Consider the following 23,888-nt stretch of genomic DNA (forward strand, 5'->3'; position numbering starts at 1 on the left):
AATAGCTATCACAAAATTTTATGTTCTCACAAAGCAGTGTTAGATCTGAAATAGGCGACTTCAATTTTACATGACGTCACCATTCCAGAATCTAACAATCAACAAAAAAAAAAAAAAAAATATATATATATATATATATATATATACAGGGTGTTCGGGATAAATTTGACATATTTATAATTAATTATATTTTTCCGTAAGTTACATGTATTAACACACACTTCTCTTCATTTAAAAGTTTGGACCCTTCTTCATTCACATACAAGATGTCAGAAAGGATGGATAGCTGGAACCCACCTGAATCATGGAAGAGAATAACTTGTATCATGATGATTCGTGCCCGCCATCAAAATAAGGATATTACGACTGCTGCCCAATGCTCCCTGAATACAGTAAAAACAATCAGGCATGAACTAGAGACTTGCAATGGTGACTACGAGGATGTAGCAAGAAGAAAGATCCCTAGCAGACGATCTGATTGCGTTCGTACAGCAGAATTCCTCGCAAATCTGCAGGAACAGGTGTTGAAGAACCCTGGCATTGGAATTCGGGCTTTGTTCGTGGAGTTGCTAACTGTAGTCAAGCCCTGGATAACAAGGGTAGCCAATGGTAGGCCGTATGTATGGCAGCAGGATTCGGCCCCTTGCCACACCTCTGGGAAAAGTCAAAAATGGTTGTCTGAAAATTTCTACGACTTCACCAGTCCAAATGTTTGGCCTCCAAACTCCCCAGACCTTAACCCCATGGATTATTTTGTATGGGGCGCAGTTGAAAAAGACACCAATCGCACTTCCAGTAATACAAAAGCCCAGTTAATGGATAAAATTAAAACAGTTTTTGCGGCCCTTCCCAGGGAGACTGTAGCATCAGCTTGTTCGAGGTTCCGAAGCAGAATTGAAGCTGTGATCGATGCTAATGGTGGTTATTTTGAGTAAATCTTGTTGATAGTATTGTAATTAACTCTGCCTGTAATGTTTTTTTGTCAATTCATTAAATTTAATAGATACAAAGAAGATTTTCTTTTTCCTTACGAAACTGTCAAATTTATCCCGAACACCCTGTATATTCATACTTATCTTTTAGTGCAGTGTAACTATGTTTTTTTTGTAACAGCATCTTGTATGATAAACTGTGAATTATGTGAATTTAAATTAATGTATCTATATGTCTAGCATGAATGTAAGTCAGCAAAAGGGGCAGATATGAGAGAAATCATTAGTGAAATATTATAAATGAAAGAATGCGTATTATTCAGCAACATAGGGCAAAGATCGCCCTAATACTATAAGAGCAGCGTAAGCACCCGTGGGCATCACATCTAAGAAGACATCATGACGCATACATTCCCGGAAACAAGAAGTCCCATATGTTGATCGGTGAAGTCACCCAGCCTGAGACCAATGGGTGAGACGATAAGAGAAATTCAAACTCAGAAAGGTGGTGCTCTAGGGGAGCGTATAAAACCCACGACACGGAAGTAAATTCCCCGTTTTTTCTTGTTCCTGCATTTCTCTTCGTGTGTTCCAAGAGTTCACCGGAGTTCAGTTCTCATTTTTGAGGGCTGACTTACGAAAGAATCCGGCATGACACCACAGCAGATTTCGGCAAGATCAACCGTAGGCCGTCAATGAGAGAGCAATCGACGTAAAACTTTAGCAGAGAGATAGCGCCCAACTCAGGTGAGCACGTGTAACCCACGTGGCGATAAGATTGAGACAACTAGAATCAAAACAAACAAGGATGGAAGAAAACCGATAAAGAATAGATAAGTACTCTCACTTGTTCTAGCCCCCTTTTGAGAATTGACTAACAGTGTTAACAGAACGCATCTTGAAATTTGTAATGGAAGAAAGAGTGAAGAACTAAGATTTATATAAATAACTATGCTTTTGAAATGAACTCTAAGAACTTTCAGTTAGATAGAGATTCTGTCGTAATTAATCCGAGAGAGATTATAAATGTGCTAAAATGCCTTAATGTCCAATTGAGCTGTAATTAAGAATGTATTATATGTTGAGTTATTGAATTTGCTAACATTTTGAAGTCAATGCATAACTGTTTTAAGGGTGAGAGGGTGAGAGAAAGGTAGAAGATTAAATTAGAATTGATAACTATTTTAACTTGTATGGCATTATATAATGAGTTTAATAAATATTTTGGTTCCTTACATGTGTTTCTGATCATGATGACTGACCCTTCATAAAACTTTGAACCTGTGATCGTGCGTGCGTGCGGGAATACCCCAATTGAAAGTAGTAGGGCACGACTGCAAATAAAATAAGCCAGGGAACCCAAGACTTCTAAGAATTATACTATCTATAATTATCTATGTAATATACTTTGCCTAAAGTTTTTTGTGATAATAACATGCTGATTGAAAATCCAGTGAAATAAAATCATCTTAATAAATAATTTCATTTAATTTTCATTTCTGGTGTGTTTATGCTATTAAAGAATAAGATGAACAAATTAAATTTTAATAGAAAAGGGGATGGTAAATCCCTTTATGTTTTAATAGCCGGGTACGAAACTCGGATCGAAATCCATCAAAATCCATAGAGTTTCAATCTAAAAAAAACTATCGGTAGGCCCAAGAATAAATGATCACTTGGATAGTACAACACCAGGGCAACTCCATGCAAAGGTGGAGCAAGCTCCCTCACTAACTTTAACATTTCTCACTAACTTTGTATTAATATTTAATACAAAGATACATTATGAGAGAATATTAAAGTTAGTGACGGAGCTTGCTCCACCTTTGCATGGAGTTGCCCTGGTGTTGTACTATCCGAGTGATAATTTATAATTTATTTACACTTGGTTCTGCCGATAGTTTTTTCGGCATTGAAACTCTATGGATGTCGATGGATTTCGACCTGAGTTTCGTACCCGGCTATAAAATAAAACGGGATTTAACATCTCCCTCTTAATTAATAATTTTTTTTTTCCCCAAGGAAAAAGTGAAGTCACCACAACAACTTCCAATTTAATAGACTGAAATATTGCACCATCAACAAAGTATAAATGGAAAAGAGGTGGAGCTAGCACAGGAATCAACACTAAACAGGAAGATAAGACTTTTTCACAAGTAAGCAGTTTCAATTTCAAATTCCTGGTCTCACAAGAGGTTTCTGACTGAGTACCAAAGTTTAGTAGGAAGAAGTACAGAAATCTGAGTCATTAGAGAGGGCATATGAGGGAAAAAAAAAAAAAAAAAAAAAAAGAAAAGAAAAAAGCTAGCTCTTGTTGGTGATGATGATGACCAACACAGCAGCATAAAGTTTTGAGAAAAACTGTAGAAAAGAGCCGAGCCAGTACTAGCACCAGTTGGATTTCTGTTCAGGACATAAGACACTATACAATATGAATCACTGCAACATAAAGATATACAAGAATGCAATAGAGAGAACAAGAAATGTATTACTGACAAAGTTGATAGTGATATCTTTTGGACTCGTATAAGATACATGTTCATACAGCGAATTTAAAATAGGCCAGTTATGCTAATTAGCTGCCTGGGCAATAGTTCTTATAAAGAACTATAGAATGCAAGCTGTTATAGGTCTAATTCTAGTTCCTGAAAAAAACTTTTTATAGGCATTTTTCAGCTAGTAAATGAACATCTCTGGCACATGAAAGTAGAGTCACCACTGGGCACTTGAGTTATCACCCCCCCATCAGACCTCAGTAAAACAACAGTAGAATTATTTGAAGTATTAGAGACAACATTAAAGAGACAACTCAAGATCATGGTATTGCTTCCTATTCTTCTGAGTCAATGCCTTTACAATCATCAACAGTCATGGGCTCAGATTTTGGTGATGGGTGAGAGTGAAGACTCCTCCTACTCTAATCTTCGAAAATAAGATAGGACTAAATGAACTCTGCCTATTAGAGGATAACGATTTTATTTATTCACTATTTAATTTTGAGCAGGATAAAAAAAAAAAGCACTTTAATAGAATTCTGAAATGGCAATGGTGACAAAAACTGAGGATACAGATGTGGAGAGTAATTACTTTCAAAAAAGTGCCAGATTATCCAAGAGAAATGCAGTCATAATTGTATTTCACTATTTGAGTAGAAAAAAAAAAAGCAACTAGAATAAATGATAACAATCAGAAATGCTCAAATATGGAGATATAAAAGTTGTACAATTTACAAAAAAAAAAAACAGTAATGATGAATTAATGAAATATTACATAATCTGCAAAAGAATTTATTCTCTGAAAAGTTTATATTGCAAAAAATGATTACTCATACTAACATACTTACTGAATGAGAAATTTGTACATCACCATTTAGTGTATTTTTGGTCCCTCCCTGATCTTCTTTTAGCTTCTTCATTTCTTGGCTGTTGTCAATCTCACCCTCTTCAGCTTCTGATTTCCTCTTCAAAGAAATACAAATAAACTCTTCTCGTCAATGGTTTAACGATTACTTAACAATGCAAAGATTAAATAAATGTTAATTATCAATTTTTTTAATAAAATAATGCTGGATTTAATATCCACTTGATTTTTATAGTTCATTATCAATATTTTGATTGAGACATTTCATAAGAATACAAATAATCAACCAATTCACCACAACATTTGTGGGGTGATAATATTTTTTTTTATAAGGATTGTCTAATCATTGATTTTTATTACTTATTTACTTACACAATACGGGAGGGGGGGATGTATTATGGTTCAATAAGTGACTTATGGATGACGTTTTTATATTTTTGACCATACTGATTAAGACCACGAATGATGAACAAAATAAAATTTATTGACTAAGTATGGTAAAAACTTAATAGCTAAGGCTAGTCTACCTCTAGCAATAGAAGACACTATGACTTTAATTATGGCTTATCCCATTACAATTTGAACCAGTTGACCATATAATTATGACCAACTGAGGAGTATACTGAGTTCAGTTGCTGGATGGAAAGAATATCGACAGCGCATGGGAAGCATTGAAACAATACTTAAATAATGCGATACAGAATGTGTCCTGAGAGGTCAAAGAATAAACAGAGTAGAAGTCAAATGGATGTGTAATCTTATTACGCAAGAGATTCATAAGAATAGGACGATGTGGAAGGAATACCGTTTGCATAAGGATGATGTCCATTATAAGCAGTAGCAAAGAAGAGTCTTTACGGAATACTCTTTCCGTACTAGCATAGCATGGAAAGCAAAGTCTGAGTATGAAAAGAAACTGGCTCTGCGTGCTAAAGACAACCCACAAGAATTTTATCGATACGCTGCAAGTAAAAGAAAGAATGAACATGAAAGGATAACTCTTCTAAATCCAAGTGGCATGAAGGATACAGATGCAGACGAGGTTGTTCAGTTAAAGAGTGCCCATTTTGTTAAAAGCTCAACCTGGTGAATGCAACATTGAGCTCACTGTTACCTCTTCACTAGATGAAGAAATTGGATGTGTAAGGCTGAGGTATTAGATCCGTTGCAAAAATTGAATAAGGATTCAGCAATAGGGACTGATGGAATATCAGCACATGTGCTAAATGAGTGTTCAGCTGAATTGGCCATTCCTTTGACCAAGTTGTTCAATATGAGCCTCAGAACAGGGAAGATTCCACATGAATGAAAGGAATGCATGGTAATTTCATTGCACACTGGTGGTGCAAAGACCGATGTATCCAACTATCGACCAATTAGTATCTCAGGAATGGTGGTGAAGATTCTGGGAAAATTGGTTAGGGCTCTCATTCAGAAATGGGTTGGTAGTGAATCTCTCCTTTGTAATGAGCAACATGGGTTTATAAAGGGAAGGTCATGTTTTAGAAACTTGCTCACATTCTATAACGTAACCATTGAACTAGACAAGGGGAATGGATACGCCATGATACCTTTGGATTTTGCTAAGGCTTTTGACAGAATATAGCATGGTAGACTTTTGCATAAATTTGAGAAAATGGGTTTGGGTTATACAATATTAGCATGGATAAGAGGATAGCTGACCAGTAGATATCAAAAAAAGTGGTATATACGGAGGATCTGAGTCTGCAAGGTTTAAGGTAACAAGTGGTATACCACAAGGATCAGTGCTTGGTTCACTGTTATTCAATCTGTACATTAGTGATATTGGGAGGGATTTGACAAGCAAAATACAGCTATTTGCTGATGATGCAAAGATAGGTAGGGTAATCAGGAATGCTGCTGATATGCAGTCTTTGCAGAATGATTTGAATAGGCTGGAATTGTGGGCATGGGAAAATGGGTGTCAGTTCAATGTGAGTAAACGTAAAGTCATTCACATTGGCATGATGAGATATCCAATGTCATATTATATTGGAGGAATTAGGCTAGAAGAAACTGATGAGGCTAGGAATCTTGGAGTGTTAGTAGATAGGAAGTTGAAGTTCAGGGATCATGTGGCAAAGATTGCAAAGACAACTCAAAAGATAATTGCAATGCTGAAACAAATGTTCACGTGTAAAGATAAGGATGTTATTTTGCCTCTTTACAAGGCTTTGATAAGACCTCACTTGGACTATTGTGCACAGATCTGGTCTCCTGGTTTCCGTTGTGATTGTGATATATTGGAGAGAATACAAAGGAGAGTGTTAAAAATGATATCAGGATTGTGGAATACTGATATGAAGACAGATTGAGAATTTGTAGACTGCAGACACTAGCAAACAGGAGAAAGAGGGGTGATGTGATTGAGACTTACAAACTTCTGAAAGGGTCATACAGGATTTCGGTTGATGGAATTTTTCAATTTATGGAGGGTGGGGAAAGGACAAGAGGGCATCCTTGGAAGCTGAGAATGAATGCCCCCAAAAAGGGGATGAGGGCTAGATTTTTCTCTCAGAGGGTGGTGCATGACTGGAATGGATTGCCATTGGATGTTGTGAGTGCAAGCAGTGTGAATGAATTCAAGAATAAATATAATAGCTGGTATGTGGTCTCCCTCGATGAGTCTCTGACTCCCTCGAGCTGTCTCTTAATAATAATTGACTGTAGTCCCAAATGTTTCTAACAAGTGTTTTTATGCTCTGAAAATGAAGGTTCAAATCCAGCCAAATATCCACATATTTCATAAATTTACTCATTTATTTTGTAAAGTGGAAACTTTCATTAGCACCATAAAAAAAAAAAAAAAAGTAAATAAAATACCTAATTCTTTCCACATGGACGGCATACTGCCTGTAAGGAGCAACCTACCGTTTCTGTATTCATATAAGCAGATGTAAATATAAGTAATAATTCCTCATCATCTTAACTTCTTATATAAGCATTTATAGATTCTATAATTCTATAAGCATTTATAGACACTAGAAATAAAGAACATTTATTTTTGATATGTGGCACAGTGTCTGTACTGTCCAGAGACAAAGATGAGTATCACTGTAAAACAAAAATTTGAAACCAAAACTAAAGACAAGAATGTATTTTCATTCTGGAGTTCTAATATACACTTGGGTCTTTTTTATGCGGTGCATATTTCATGCAAATTCTGAGATTCCCCGTTGTACATAATGAACAGCATGTTGCAGCACATTCTGGCATAACGTGAGTAATGTGTAAGCAGTGAGTGTCCACGAAGTTTAATTTTGCATGTGAGTAAGTGTTTGTCTTTTCATTATCATAAGTCTAAATTTTGCTAATTTTTATTTTAAAGATTTAATTTGGCCCAATGGAGAAAAAAAAAGCACCAAAGAAATTGCTTTTCTTTAGAAATGAAAATTGCAATTTTAGATCGCTTAGCTAAAGGAGAGGGATCTACGGCGATTGGTAAACATTTTAATTTAGGTGAATCTACTATAAGAGCAATTAAAAAGAATGAAGTCGCAATAAGAAAATCTGTCATTTCTGGGCACAAAACTAGTGCCAAATTATCTTCATACTCAAGATATGCTTTATTAGAAAAAACGGGACGAGTGCTAGTAATTTGGATTGAAGAATTAACTCAAAGAAGAATTCCTATAAGTGGTTATTTAATTAAACAAAAAGCTCTTCAGTTTTATGAACAGATGAAGCAATTGGAGCTGTCTACTTCTGCTTCCCGGGCTGATGAAAATTTTCAGCTAACAAAGGATGGCTAACCAAGTTTTTAAAAAGGAATGCACTTCATAACATGAAGATTACAGCAGCAGATGAAGAAGAAGCCAAAATTATTGAAGATGATGGATATTGTCCCGATCGAGTGTTTAACGCTGACAAACATTGTTGCTTTGTAGCAATGCATCAGGGGATCGAATGTTGAAACCCCTCCTAGTAAATCGATCTCTAAGACCACGTGCTCTAAAAGGTAAAGATCTAACACAGCTGCTGGTACAGTGGGTGGCTAATACAAAGGCCTGGGTAACAACTACTGTATTTACTGAATGGTTCAATAATTGCTTTATACCAGAAGTGGAAACATATATGAAGCAGAAAGCTGTTGATTTTAAAGTTGTATTAATTGTTGACAATGCACCAAGTCATCCATATTTAGAACATCCAAATGTGCAGGTAGTGTTTTTTCCACCTAATACAACAAGCATTATTCAGCCATTAGATCAAGGCATAATTGCTACTTTTAAAAAATATTACATTAAGCACACTTTTAAATTTATATTGGATAAACTAGAAAATGAATCATTAACAGTAACTGATGTTTGGAAAAAATTTTCTATTTTGGACTGCTTAAATCATGTTGCATCTGCTATCACTGAAATAAGACCACAAACTTTAAATGCCTCCTGGAAAGCAGCTTGGCCTGGATGTGTTGCAAACAGTACAACCATTCAAACATCTACATTATCAGCTGAAATCATTACTTTGGCACATGAAATTGGTGGAGAAGATTTTGATACATTTAGCCAGAACGATGTAGACGAATTGCTTGCGGATAATGCCTTAAATGACGATGATATTATTGGATATCGATTAACTTTAGATATCGTTGAAGACCCAGAAAACGATAGTGAAGCAGAAGAAAAACCTGTCCCCTCACTGCAAATATAATTCGAGAAGGTCTTGAACTGTGCAGTAAATTGGAAAAATCATTTTCTTAATGACACAAATTCTGAATGAGCCTTTAAATTCCTAAACATGAGCTGAAGAACTGTATTTCTATCGCAAGCTATATAAAAAATTAGTAAAATCATCATCTCCAAGTTTAATCACTGATTACATTGTCAGAAGAAAAAAATCAGCACAGAACGAGTGTGAAGCTAATTCTGTTTGTGAAGAACCATTGCCTTTACCATACAGATCTGATGTGCTAATTATCTCTTCTAGTGATGAAAGTGATTTCGCGGCAGTTTGCAAACGTTGCCGAATATTGTCTAATAGCGATGATAATTCTGATGAAAAAATGTAAAAAAATTTGTTACTTTTTTGCTAAAATTAAATGAATAAAGCGTTAAGACACACTTAGGCATTCTTATTTTCCTGAATTTTTATAAACTTTTTATGCGATATTAGGTTTATTTTAATTCATTGCTATGGTTTTATGCAGTTTTAGAAAATTATGGAACGTATCCCTAATTTTTCAATGTAAGTTAGGTCTTTTATGTGCGATTTTTTATATGCGGTTTTCTGTGGAACGTATCTACCACATAAAAAGAGACCCTGAAAGTGCAATATGCAGATGATCAGAGCTGTGCATTCCCTAGAATAATCAACTTATATATTTTATTTTATAAATCTTTGCACTGAAATGCAGTGCTACATACTATGATATAAAGGTTGATGCCTTTGCCCCAATAGGCCAAAGCCAAAATACATCAAGATCTATTCCACACTTGTACCAGGTATTATTAAGAGAGACCTCCAGGGAGTCGGAGACTCATCGAGGGAGGCCACATACTACACACACACCAGCTATCATACTTATTCTTGAATTTCACTCACAACATCCAATGGCAATCCATTCCAATCAAGCACCACCTTCTGAGAGAAAAATCTAGCCCTCACACCCTTCTTAGCGACCTTCATTCTCAGCTTCCAAAGATGCCCTCTTGTCCTTTCCCCATCCTCCATAAATTGAAAAATTCAATCAATTGAAATCCTGTATGACCCCTTTCAGAAGTTTGTAAATCTCAATCATATCACCACTCTTTCTCTTGTTTGCTAGTGTCTGCAATCTAAAAATTCTCTATCTATCTTCATAATCAGTATTCCACAATCCTGATATCATTTTTAACACTCTCCTTTGTACTCTCTCCAATATATCAGAATCACAACAGAAACCAGAGACCAGACCTGCGCAGAATAGTCCAAGTGAGGTCTTATCAAGGCCTTGTAAAGAGGCAAAATAACATCCTTATCTTTACATATGAACATTTGTTTCAGCATTGCAATTATCTTTTGAGTTGTATTTGCAATCTTTGCCACATGGCCCTTAAACTTCAACTTCCTATCTATTAACACTCCAAGATCCCTAGCCTCATCAGTTTCTTCTAGCCTAATACCACCAATATAATACGACACTGGATATCTAATCATGCCGAAGTGAATGACTTTACATTTACTGACATTGAACTGACACCCATTTTCCCATGCCCACAATTCCAGCCTATTCAAATCATTCTGCAAAGACTGCATATCAGTAGCATTCCTGATTACCCTACCTATCTTTGCATCATCAGCAAATAACTGTACATGGCTTGTCAAATCCTTCCCAATATCATTAATGTACAAATTGAATAACAGGTATTCTAGAAGTTATTTGTTGGTGATGACACCAAGTCACCAGTGTGCCCTGCAAAGCTATAAGATCTTAATGTCTGCCGAAGTAATACCAATAGAAGTCACATCTTTGTAATTCTCATTGCACCATACACCAAGAAGGGAAATAGTAGCACAATGAAATGAAGAGATACCCCAAATTCCTCTTCAATCTCTCAAGCAAGATCTATATTCTGCCCATAATATGAGACCTTGTTCCTATGACTGACAATCCAGTACCCACTATCTGTGCATCAATAATCCAAAATCTTTCATCCTTCTCTGCAATTAAACCAGACTTTCTAATACCAGCTATAATCTTATAGTGCAGTTCAACCGCAGTCTCCCAACCTTTGTTTTTCAACTGGCTATTTATAATATGTAGACCACAGCATCATGCCACTTCGCAGCTGTATTTGTTCACATTTGGCATTTGGTGAATCTAGATGAGCAGCAACCACTCAAAAAACATCTCAACTATTTCTACTTGTCATTTATGGAAACAGAAGAATTAAGTTTATCATTAGAGGATAAAAATAAAGCAGACTATTTTGATACTGGTCTGAGAACAGTATTTCGTATTTATTCAAGATAAATAAACTAATGTAAAAAGATTTGAAGAAGTCAGATTTCAAAGCAGGAATGGTAACTGATTTGTTTATTATGCTAGAGACTTTTTTTTTTTTTTTTAAGAGAATTATTGCTATTAATTATGAGGCAATCCTGTAAGGCATGTTAAGTGCTGTTTTTAATAATCAATCATTTCTGGCTCACTGTATTAGGGTTTTATCTGGCTAGATTGTTGTGCTTTATGAAGACACTCATTACATTCGATTAATGCTTCTGCAAATCATAAAAATCCAAGTATCAACTGCCAGTCTAGAGATTAATGTATCTTCTAATGGTAGGTTTTGGCAAGTTTTAATCTTTAAGGTGAATTTTATTTTGATTTTTGTTTGTTAAGAGTGTTAAAAATGTTCCTAAGGTATACTGGCTTTGAATATCAATTTAATGTAGGGATGGTTTTAAAGATAACATTTGAGGTAATATGAATGCTATTAGCACTCAAAGCTCTAAAAGTGTCAAACAGAAAAAAATAATAAAACTAAGATTGTTATAACTGTAGTGTTGCCTCTATCCAAACTGAAAAGAATAACAGAAAAATTGTGATATTTTTAAAAGATACATACTGTAACATACCAAATAAAAGACAGAGACCTCAACATCAACACTCGGCCTAATGAATCAAAAAGTTCAGAATAGGTAAATAACTTAGTTGCAAGACATTAAAGAGAAAATAAAGACAAGTATTCTCAAGACTTGTCTTTAGCTATTTTTTAATCTTGCATTGTGCCAAACCATGATTTGGCTAAATAATCAAATACTTGGCCAAAGCAGAATGAAGAAAGATTGAAAAATACATGTAATAATACTTCACCTAACCACATGAAAATGCAAAAAAACATTCTTTTATATATATATATATATAATATGACTGGTGGCATTGGAGCTGCCTTAGCTTGTGCTACTTAAAAGACATGAGCACTGCTCATGCACTCATATATTTAGCTTTTAAAGCTGGAGTTTTTCTTGGAGAGAGGATATTAAAATTTATTTGTCTTTCAGCCATTAGAGCAGTGAGCTGTTCATAGAGTGATTCCAAATGTTAGGTGGATTGCACCATTACTTATGTTTAGTGGTTTATTTATTGTGAATATTTGGAAGGTTCGGATATCCATATCTCTTCGATGTTTTTTTGTTTTTAATCAATCAGTACCATATGCATTCTTTAATTTCATGAGAAACATTTGATGAAGAGTGTTATGTTATCATGGTAGTAGCCGATCAAGGAAATTGGTTAGCTGATGTTTTTGTTGTGGAAGGAACAGCAAACCTGAGTCCATATGTCGACAATTTGAAAGTGAATTATATCATTCCGACTTTAGAATATTTTAATGGTGCTCCTGCTGATGAAAATGATTGTGGTTGTGATCACAACAGTACTATGTATGCTCTTGTAGTCTTCATGGCTGCAGATTGTGCCTGCTGCTACTTGCTATGCCCCTACTACAAGTACATTCAAATTACTATCTTGGTTTGAAAGGGTGATGTTTATAGGAGATGAAGGAGAAGCTCATAGCCATGTAGCAGAAGGACTCAGCACAGCTCTTCAAGTATTTGATGATTTTCAAGCTCTCAGGGAGTTGTAACTCAGAAACACCATCTTGCTGTGTAATTCCCCTCCTTATCCTTTGCTGGCCTTGGAGAGTCCTGCCTACTCTGGTTTAATAGCTGACTGCCCTAATGGCCGAAAGACAAATAAATATTTAGCTTTTATTATATTTCTGTTGGCCTGACAGCTATAGTTAACAGTAGTTATATAAAATATGGATGGATCCATAATGCGTTTGATTGTTATAACTGTAGTTCATTTCAGTATCTTATTAATGCCAAGTGTAATCCTCTCAGCTGTACTTTTAAGGACACATATTTACAGAAAGAAAATAACAATATTTTGGGTTTTTTTTTTTTTTTTTTTTTTTTTTTTTTTATCAGAAGAGCCTAAAAGTCTTCATTTTGGCATTATAAAATAAACAGATCAATCCATATTTCATTGCACGCACACGCATGTATGTAGCTAAAGTTAAAAAAGCTTCAAATAAAGAATACAAAAATGGAAAGCTATTTATTTAGCAAAAGCTAAGGCAACTCTGCTGAAGAATTGTATTCTTATAAGCTCTCCTTAAACAAGCTGTGTGTATGTCTCTCTCTCTCTTCTCAAATATGATAGCATAATCTATCAGCTTAGCTAAGTTTTACGATAGTAAAACTTTTAGCTAAGCTGATAGATTAGTTGAGGCATAAAAGTTTTACGATAGTAAAACTTTTATGCCTCAACATCTGAGCATTTCTTACTGATTACCACCTCTTCCAGCTGCCTTTCCACACTTCAGGTTTCTGATCGATTTATCTAACTCAGTGCTGTTATTATAATCTTGACTGTATCCCTCTTTAATATTTTCTATGAATATGCCACTGCTCATCTTATTTGCAGTTGACTCACTACAACCAATACCATTATAACATGCTCACTTGTAACAACTATGAAGCCAATCAAATTTCCATATGCACAATCTTTTCTAGAGGAAATTAAACATAACTATAATTAATTATTATTTTTATAATAATTCAATACATCCACTGATAAAAATACTTACATAAGTTATACATTTTTTAAGCCCTTAGTTCAGAACTGTAATTTTTGAATTAGATATGCACAACTGATTGCTGCAATTTTGAACTTTGCATTCATAGAGATATATTTTAATAAATATAAATTAATGAATGCCACAGTAATGAGAACTACATTAATGCATTCAAAAGTTAAATGCAGATATTTCACAATTTTTTTTTCTTACAGCATCATCAGCATATGACTAAAAAAAAACCATGGGAATTCATAGTTCATGGGGAAAAAAAGAATTCTAGCATATGTATGAGGGTGGTCTGAAAGGCCCCGGCCTAACAATGAAAAACAAATTTATAATTTCAAAATTTTCATTTTTCAACATAATCTCCCTTAAGACTAATACACATTTATTCCAGCGATGCTCCAGCATCATTATCCTGTCCCTGTAGTGGTTCTCAGTAAGATCTCCAAAATACCCCTCTACAGCTGCAATCACCTCTTGATTTGAAGAAAAATGCTGATCAGCAAGGAAGAGTTTTAGTTTTGGGAAGAGATAGAAGTCAAGGGAGCCAAATCTGGGAAATAGGCTGGATGTTCCAACAATTCATAGTACAGATCCCTTAATTTTTCCATTGCCTTTGTGGGCAATGGGAAAATTAAGGGATCTGTACCCACACCTTTGTGGGCAGGTGCATTGTCCTGATGAAAGATAATTTTTTTTTTTCTGAAAACAAGGTCTTTTCTCACAATTTTTTTTTTTTTTTTTTTTTTTTTTTTTTTTGTCTAGTCTGGTTAAAAGATCAGAATAATATTCCCCAGTTATTGTTTTACCCTTTTCAAGATAATTAATAAACAAAATGCCTTTTGCATCCCAAAACACCGATGCCATGATCTTTCCTGCTGATGGAACCGACTGTCTTCTTTGGTGCTGAACAACTGGCTTCTGTCCACTGTTTTGACTGCTGTTTGGATTCTGAGTGTAATGGTGAATCCAAGTCTCATCCATAGTAATAAATCGATGCACAAAATCAGTTTTATTCTTGTTAAAACCTTCCAATGAATCCAAGCACTGTTCAGAGATTTTCATGCGAGTGCATTTTTGATCTTCTGTGAGTAAGCATGGCACCCTTCTTGCGCAAAGCTTTTTCATTTACAATTCTTCATGCAAAATATATCCTACACGTTCTTCTGAAATGCCTACAGTCTCAGGAATTTCAAGTACTTTGACTCACCAGTCATCCAATACAATATCGTGCACTTGATCAATAATTTCTGGTGTTGTTACATTTTTTGGATGTCCTTCACGTGGATCATCTTCAAGGCTCGTACGGCCACGTTTAAACTCGGCAGCCCATTTCTTAATTGTCGAAAATGAAGGAGAAGAGTGCCCATAAACTTTTATGAACTTCTAATGAATTTCTTTTGGCGTTAAACCTTCTTTTATAAAGAATTTTATAACCACAAGATACTCAATTTTATCTATTTCAAGGAATACAGACAGCTGTATAAAACAAACTACTTGATAGAATGACTTGCAATTTCACATGGATGCTTATGACATATGTACCAACTTAGAAAAAAAAAATCATGCCGATAGTTTTGCCATCTATGGTTGAGGCCAAGAACTTTTCAGACCACCCTCGTATGCTAGAATTAAAGCAAACACCATTAAGCAAATTCTGAAATTAAAAATATTTGAGTATTTAGGATTGGGAAGTAATATTACAATTTCCTGGTTCATTGTAACTCACAACATACCAATAAGGCTCTGGAACTTTCAATAAAATAAATGTTCGCAGGCAATTTTGCAGAGTAGCAGTTCAGTGTAAGATCAAAGGATTCTACCATGTGGCAATCTATGCTGCACATGTAGTTTTAAAAGCCCAACATGCAATGTTCTGGTCCTCAGCTGATCATCCTTGTCTGACAAAAAGTGTTTACCTGCATTAAGACTTTTAGAAACATCTTTACCACAATGAGATTCCAACCCTCAGTGTGTATGTGGAGAGCAGAAGCTATTTACTTACCAACAAAAATGGAATGAAGTCAATTTGATGAAAAATTTTCCCAATTTTTTTATGCCATGGAAGATCTTTATTGCAGTCAACTCTCACTATAGCAAACATCATTATGAACTGCTACTCCACACAGGCACGATGCTATTCTAAAGGATATTCACTCTAGAAAACTATTTTTAAGATCCCCATGAGTTTTCTATAGTAAGAGAAGACTGCATTTCAAGTGTTCAAGGTATAAACATGTTAACAATATCTGCATTTTGTATTCTTAGTTTTCAAATGTGCTTATATAGACATTACAACTAAAGTTCTAGTACATATCATCCATATTTGGTGATGAAATTTACAAATGCAAATTTAAAACGATCATTCTAATTCTGGGAATTCTATAAACTATGTGAATACAAAAACTGTTATTTTGCAAGGTTTTTTCCTTTTTTTGTGGGAGGGGGCAGAAGGGGGTGAGGAGTATAAAAGAAAAATATTTGGAGAGAAAAAGCACTTCATGGGATAATTGACAAACTTTATTTAGCTAATTACATCAATTAACTTTTGGAGACTAGCAAAGAGAACTCAAATGCTTTGATGAGTCAAGGTTATAATATAGGATGCAGCCAAGTATCTTGGTCCAATTAGAAGACCAAGAGACCCATGGATATCAGATTTAATATGTGATCTAATTGAAAGAAGGGGGGGCCTCAATTAGTCAGTATAGACTAAGCCCTTTGGTTGAAAAGACCCCGGGTTCGATTCCCATCCATGACACGAGGAACCTTTATCTGGTCTCTTTCAACTAAAGGTGAGTTAGCCAGTCTCATACAGAAGTAGAGGGTTTTCCATCTCTCAGAACAGGCAAACTGGCCCTGTGAACGCACACTGATTTACAGTCATAAAAATTATATATCCCTTAGTCCCTCATTAGGAGTGCTCACCCCCCCTCAAAAAAATGGGGAGAATCCAAAGAGAAAGCAGGGGGAGGGGGAGGGGAACGACAAATATTATTATTATTGTTGAAAATAATAATATTTTCAATAATATTATTGACTGTGTTCAGCATGTGAAACTGTGGGAAGTAATGAAAAGAAATATGTTTTCCTCAACACACTATCAGGTTGATAACTAACTTGTACAGTGAGCAAGAAGCCCTAGTAAGAACAGGTGTTGGATTAATTTGATTGGCTTCAGGTTGGAAAGGGAATTAGGGCAAGGATCCTTACTTTCTCCTCACCTGTTTAGTATCTATGCTGAGGACATTGTGTGTAGCATTGGTTGAGTTTAAAACAGGAATTAGGATAGGTGGCAGATTGATCAGGAACCTGAGGTATGCTGATGATACAGTACTCCTTTGTAATGACAAGGAAGAACTATGACAAATTATTGACAAAGTTAATAGGAGCTGTAAGAACAAAGAATTTCAGCTTAATCCTAGCAAGACAAAGATAATGGTTCTCAAAGGAAATGCAGACAGGGGAAGTTCCTGAGAAACAAACGTATGTTCATGGAGAAAGAATTCAGCAAGTTTGAATGCCTGGGATCCATTATTAATATGAAGAATTACTGTTCCGAAGATGAGGAATGGCTAAAAACAACAGTCAGAGACGTGTCTAAAATCTGGAAGGACAAATCTATTTCCACAGGGACGGACAAATTTGAATATTTTGGATGCAGCTGTTTTTCCAACAGTAACTTATAGATGTGAGACTTGGAACCTAAAAAAGTCCGATGTGATGTGGAATGGCTTTTGAGATGTGATGCTACAGAAGGCTGTTGAAGATAGCATATACTGAAAGGCAGACCAAACGGATTGGTGCTAGAAAGGATCAGTACAACTTTAAGGCTTCTTAAGAATATAGACAAAAGAAAGTGTCCAAATACTTTGGACATATTGAAAGGATGGAAAGAGGACTTCTCAAAATAGTAATAGAAGGTAAAGATCTTGAAGAAAGAGGAAGGAAAAGAGGTAGACCACCATCAACAAGATGAATTGTGTGTGTGTGTGTGTGTGTGTGTGTGTGTGTGTGTGTGTGTGTGTGTGTGTGTGTGTGTGGAGCGACTGATTTTCAGAGAGTTGAAGCCTCATGAAAAGCATACAACAGGACCACACAATAAGGACTGACGTGGCACATTACTGGGTATCTGCATAACCATACAGAATCTGTTGATGTCCGATGAATAGATGGAATTGCACCATGATTTCACATTTTTAAAATAACTTTCATGGCTTACACATGTAACAAAAATTATGTAGAATTTTACTCAAAAACTTCAATATATTTCATCCAATTACATGGACATTGTAACATTGTCTCCAATATTTCACCTGCATCATCAAGTTATCTTCATGGACAAAAAAATAAACTAAGCACATGCATGCAGAAACACAGGAAAACAAACAAACTGACTGTGAAAGGCAGGATCAAATACAATGTGTGCACTAGTCTTTTATACTTATATTTTCACTGAAGCTTGTGAAAGTGTTTTTCCACTGCTAACTATTATTAGCTAATAAGGCTATTCAAAGCCTTAGTTTGGATTCAACTTAGAAGTAATTTATCCTGGTGTTTGCAAGTATCCCTTACTCTTGCAAAGTAGCTTACTTTAGAGAAACTGAAGGAACAGCAAATATTCATCTGGTCCATTATTTGCACTACAGATGTTTTGAAGCAGCAGACTAAGCCATGGATACAGATCACCAGATCTGATTGGGAGGGAAACCTTCCTTTTATATAGCAGCAGATATAAATCTCAGACTTTCTTAAAAATTCAGCTGCCTCATTTTACAAAAAATCTGGAAGACCATGACATATATATATATATATATATATATATATATATATATATATATATATATCATCATGGGTGTGTGCAGGCGCACGCACACACACACATTTGGTGTATTTCTTTGTGCCCATGAAATTGCCTTGGTAACCAAGGTGAAATAGAGGCATAATTAATTAGCTGAATAAATTTAGTTAACCATCTCTAGACATCAACATAAGTGATAATCAATGTCTAAGCATTCATACCAGAAAGAGAAAAGAAAAAAAATGGTGATAAAAGCATGGAAAAGTTATGCATTTACAGAATGCAGAGAAACAATAAATCAGTAAAACACTTTGAATGGCATTTTTAACAGATGGTGTGTGTCAAACAATGACATGCCTTGTGGGGAAACTGAGGCTATTCTTTAAAATAGACAAAAGCAAATGCGCATATATAGAAATCTTTTCCACAGAAAAATTCGTAAAGCAATAATGGATATCTAAGATATGTTATGAAAATTCAGAGTAGACCAAGTCCTAGTATTCTTTATCCCCCATTCCTTCTACTATCAACATGAGTCATTTTGTTATGCTGGACATCAATATTGGACATAGTAAGTCCCAAGACTTCATTTTTGAGGATGCAACTTTTTCCAGAAAAATTCTTCCTAGTATAATTTTTGGTGACTACTTAACTTTATATACTTTGCCTTATTCAATTTCATGCTTAATTCAATCCTTTAGGGGTAATTCAAGTGTCTCTAGCCAAATTAAAAAAATTGCTGTGACAAATCTAGTATGAAAATCAATAATGAAAAGACTACAACTATGAAAACAGACAAAAAAAAGAGATAAGAATAATAATAACATCATCAGTAATAAACCTACAGAACAAATTACACATTCTGGCTATTTAAACAAAATTTTAACGAAGATGGCAAAGATAAGAAGTTGATAACAGAATATGTGAAATTGGTATGATGGAAATTCAGTTGAATAAATTTATATGGAATAAAAAAAGTCAGCCAAAATACCAAGTTTACAACACAAAATATAATTATAATATAATAAACATATGGATTGGAGAGTTGGGTTAGAAATAAAACAGCTGGATCAAAGATAAGACAACAGATATCAGCATTTTGAACAAAATTGCAGAAGTGAACAGACAGCATCAATAGCACAATCACAGTACAAATGAAGATATTAGGTAAAGAATGTGATGTTATTAGCATTTAATAATCTTGAGCAAAGCTAATATAAAGTAGTATGATCATACAAAGAATGGAAGATGAAAGATTATCAAAAGATGTTTGAGATAAACATGGAAAGAAAAAAGATACAGAGGATAATGAAGATATAGGGCTGATGAAGTTAGAAGTACTTTAGAAGATCAGAAAGTAAGAGATGATTGAGTTAGAGATCTGATAAATAACAGACCAATTAAAAAAAAAAAGTTTCCGATCTGAAACCAGTGAAGGAATAGTTATCGTGTTAGAGTACCACAATATCTAGTATACCCTATAAAGTTACACCACAGAAAATGATGATGATTTGATATGATAATCCTCAAATATGTACAAATCTTTTCTTTAACTATTATTTATTAATATTATATCAACTATTATACAGTATAGAAATACAGCAATAACTGTCAAATTCAGTCTTAATTCCCTTGTTATAAATTGGTACGATGAGAGCTGTATCCCAGTATTTCTTCTGAAGTATGCATGTAGCTTTTTTGTAAAACATTTCCTGCCTCCATATTTAAGCATTTCAGATATATCATCTAAGCTAAATATCTGTTCAACTTTTTCAAATGGCCTCTTCTGCTCCTAGTATTGCAATACACAAGAGCAGCTACTGAATAATTCCCAGTATTATTCTGATAAGTGTGTCTCGAGAGAGTCCAGTAGTGACATAATCATGGAATGGTGCCGAGTCCACAATATTATAATCACACTTACATAAAGCTGCTTAACAGAAACAAAATTTTTAGACATATTTCACAGTTATTTCCAGTGCAAGCTGCAAGGATCCAAGCATATGACAAAAAAGGAAAACTGAACATTGAAATAAAGCAATTAATTAAATGTATTAAAAATAATTATAAGTATGATGGATAATTAGCAAGATTATTTGTCAAAACAGAAAAAGTTTAGGGCAGTCATTCTCATTTAAACTTCACTGCTGAATTAGTTTCTTCACAGCCTTTCTTTATACCTTTCCTGAAAAAAAGCTTCATTTTCTCACTTTAAACGTAAGCTTCTTGTGTTTGTAATATCTACATTAAACTATATGTAGATAATCCATCCATTTTTATCTCCTGCCAACTGGTCTTTTTTTTTTTTTTTTTTTTGTATCTGGTTTCATTTACTTGATAATTTACCTATTCTTTTTTAATACATTTTGCTAAAGTTTATTCCATTCTGATTTATTATTTTTTTTATCCCATAAATGAATGGGTTATTATAACCCATCTACTATATGTGGCAAAACTAGCCAGTTTAACTGTCTATATTATCATGATCCATTTGTTATAACTCACTCATTTTTTTTTAATGTAATTTAGTTGGTTTGGTGTTGTAATACCATTAAAATAAATCAATCATAATGTTTAACACCTAAGCTTGTCTATTACATTCATTCATTTATGGGTTATAATGAATATTCTCTATGAGCCTTTTCATTTTGTATTCTGGAATCACAGATTCCAGATAATCTAACTCTTAGCCCAACACAATACTAACATTCTACAGAAACTTCTAATAGATGAAATTCATATAAAAATATAATTATATAATTAAAAGATATAATGCTTTGGTATCACTTCTGGGTCTGGCTCCCACTGATAAAGGTCAAAATCAGTCTAGGTAGTGACCCTTCCCATTATATAAAGCATTACACATGTCCATAAGATTATGTGCTTTGCATTATGGGATACTAAGGCAAGTGATGTGAAGTCATTAGCCTCTATATAAGAGTTGCCCAGCCATGAAGTTATTTTGTGTGCAAACTTTGTCTGCTTACACTTGGATAAAGGATTAAACCAAGAATATAACTTCTTGGCATCTTTAATTTATAGTATAACCAAGTGGAAAGACTTTCAACATTCAAAGTGACTAGTACAAGCTGATTATTGACATTAATTAAAACTAGTTTAGCAGTACAAAATTTGAGAACATTAATTCTGGATTTAATTTTTATAACCTCATACTTTTCCACTGCTCTTCTTTCTCATCTCTCCTATTCTTGTTTGAATTGTGCTTTTCATGTCAATTTATGTGCTCTATGCATAGTGCTTGTGATCCTTTGTATTCTGTTGATTTCCTGCCATTTATTTGTTCACTGATCTCTGCTAGAATTTTCTCTCCAAATTTATCCCTCTTCAGCAGAATGTTATGTTGTGTTGGCTACAAAATGTTAGGTACTTATTAGCTTGTATTCCAGTTTCAAGTAGCAATGTGCACCAAAAGTGTGATTTTCAAAATTCTATATATGTTGACTTTGACTTATCCTTCCTATTGAATTTTCCTCATTTTACCATGGCTGACAAAACTGTGTTGTTTTCCTCCATGTCTTTATGTTTGATTTGTAATGTGAATTTGATTTAGCCACTGTCTATGCAAACAATGAATACAAATAAATGAGTCTTTTATTGAAATAAATAACACCAAATATAAAATTAATAATTTAGTATTTGGTATTTATATTTGGTGAAAAAAATCTATTTTTTCCTTTTTTATTTTCTAGTTTTAGTATAAAACATGAATAGTTTTATGCACTTCTTCCTGCAGTGTTATTCTCAACAGACATATTTTGTGACATCATTTGTGAAGGTTTTGCGTTTTTACTATTTGCAATAGTGGTTGTTTAACCTTAGTACGTTAGCACCATATATGGGTAGTGGGTTGGGAAAGGAGAAACTTATTTACGTTTGATTTAAAAGCCTGTATATTGTATTCCTTGGAAAATACATGAAGGGGAAGACTATTCCACAGTACAGCAGTAGAAAGGATGAAGGAGGAGGAAAAGAAACTTGTTCTGTGGGTTTCAAGATGTACTGTGAAAGGGCGTTGGGCAACAGCTGTATGCATTCCAATGGGCTTAGTACAGAGAGGGAGAATTATTGATGCTGTTTCAGATGAACATTTCCCATGGAAATATTTATAGAATATACAAATTGCAGAGACCAAATGTCTATGTGAAAGTGATGGAAGCGAGTTGGTAAGAGATGGGTCATTTATCAGTCTAATTGCTCTCCTCTGTATTGAGTCAAGCATTTTGAGGGTGCTTTTAGGAGCCCCCACTCCAAATGTGAGAACAGCATTCGATAGCTGAGCAGATTTGTGATTTGTATAAGGTTAACAGCTGTTTAGAGGTGAAGTAATGTCTTGAGCGAAAGAGAAATCCTAGTTTTTTGGAAGCTGAGGATGCAATGGTTGTGATGTGTTTATGCTAGGAGAGGCCTGATGTCAGGGTAATTCCGAGAAGAGAAATCTCATCTTGTCTGGGAATGGAGGAAAATGTATTCTCTTTTGTGAGAAATAAGTGGGTTTTACTAGTGTTGAAGTTGACGAGGTTATCTGAGCCCAACTGGAGGATGGCTTAAAGGTCAGAATTAAGGGCAGTGGTAGTTGATGTTCTGTGGGTTGAAGTAAGTTGTGTAGAGTAGAGTTTGTCAAATGAAAGGGAGGAGTGCAATGTTCTCATTGTACTGGGTTGGAGGTCAACTGAAGTAGGTCACTGATATACAGAAGGAAGAGGGTCAGTGAGAGAACAACCTTGTGGGGCCACAGCATTAGTTGGATGGTGAGAGGATAGGGAGATGTCTACCATCACACATAGTGTGCATCCAGACAGAAAGCTGTCAATCCATCTGTAGAAGTCCTGAGACAGTCAAAATGATAGGAGTTTGCTTAGTAAGCCTTTGTGCCAGACCCAGTCAAAGGCTTTAAGAGATATCAAGTGCAACCACTTGGGATTTGCCAAATTTCTCCATGGCATTTGTCCTGATATGGATGATACATGAGAGTAGATCTCCTGTTGATCGGCATCAATGGAATCCATACTGGGGGTCACTTAATAGCTGGGTACCTTCAAGGTAGAGTATGAGTTGAGAATTGATGGTTTTCTCCATCACTTTAGATAGGACTGAGATAGGGTGGTAGTTAGATGGCAGAAATTTGTCACTCTTTTTAGGAATGGGTTTAATATAGACCAATTTCCAGGCTTTGGGATA

At 34.8% G+C, this 23,888-nt stretch overlaps 1 protein-coding gene across 3 annotated transcripts in view; it reads right to left on the reverse strand.

Moving 5' to 3' along the window:
- The window catches only part of Nasp (Nuclear autoantigenic sperm protein), a 218,189-nt gene that overhangs the window by 39,651 nt on the left and 154,650 nt on the right, over positions 1-23,888 (reverse strand). For 2 of the 3 annotated variants that reach the window (XM_090390866.1, XM_090390867.1), the window contains one exon: positions 4,276-4,392. In XM_090390866.1, coding sequence (XP_090246992.1) covers positions 4,276-4,392 — 117 coding nt within the window. The remainder of the gene's footprint in view (positions 1-4,275; positions 4,393-23,888) is intronic. The other variant, XR_016548137.1, reaches the window with a different exon arrangement.

This window comes from Typopeltis vanoorti, chromosome 3, assembly GCF_054136105.1.
Source record: "Typopeltis vanoorti isolate ZY-2024b chromosome 3, IOZ_Tvanoo_1.0, whole genome shotgun sequence".
Classification (NCBI taxonomy): Eukaryota; Metazoa; Arthropoda; class Arachnida; order Uropygi; family Thelyphonidae; genus Typopeltis; species Typopeltis vanoorti.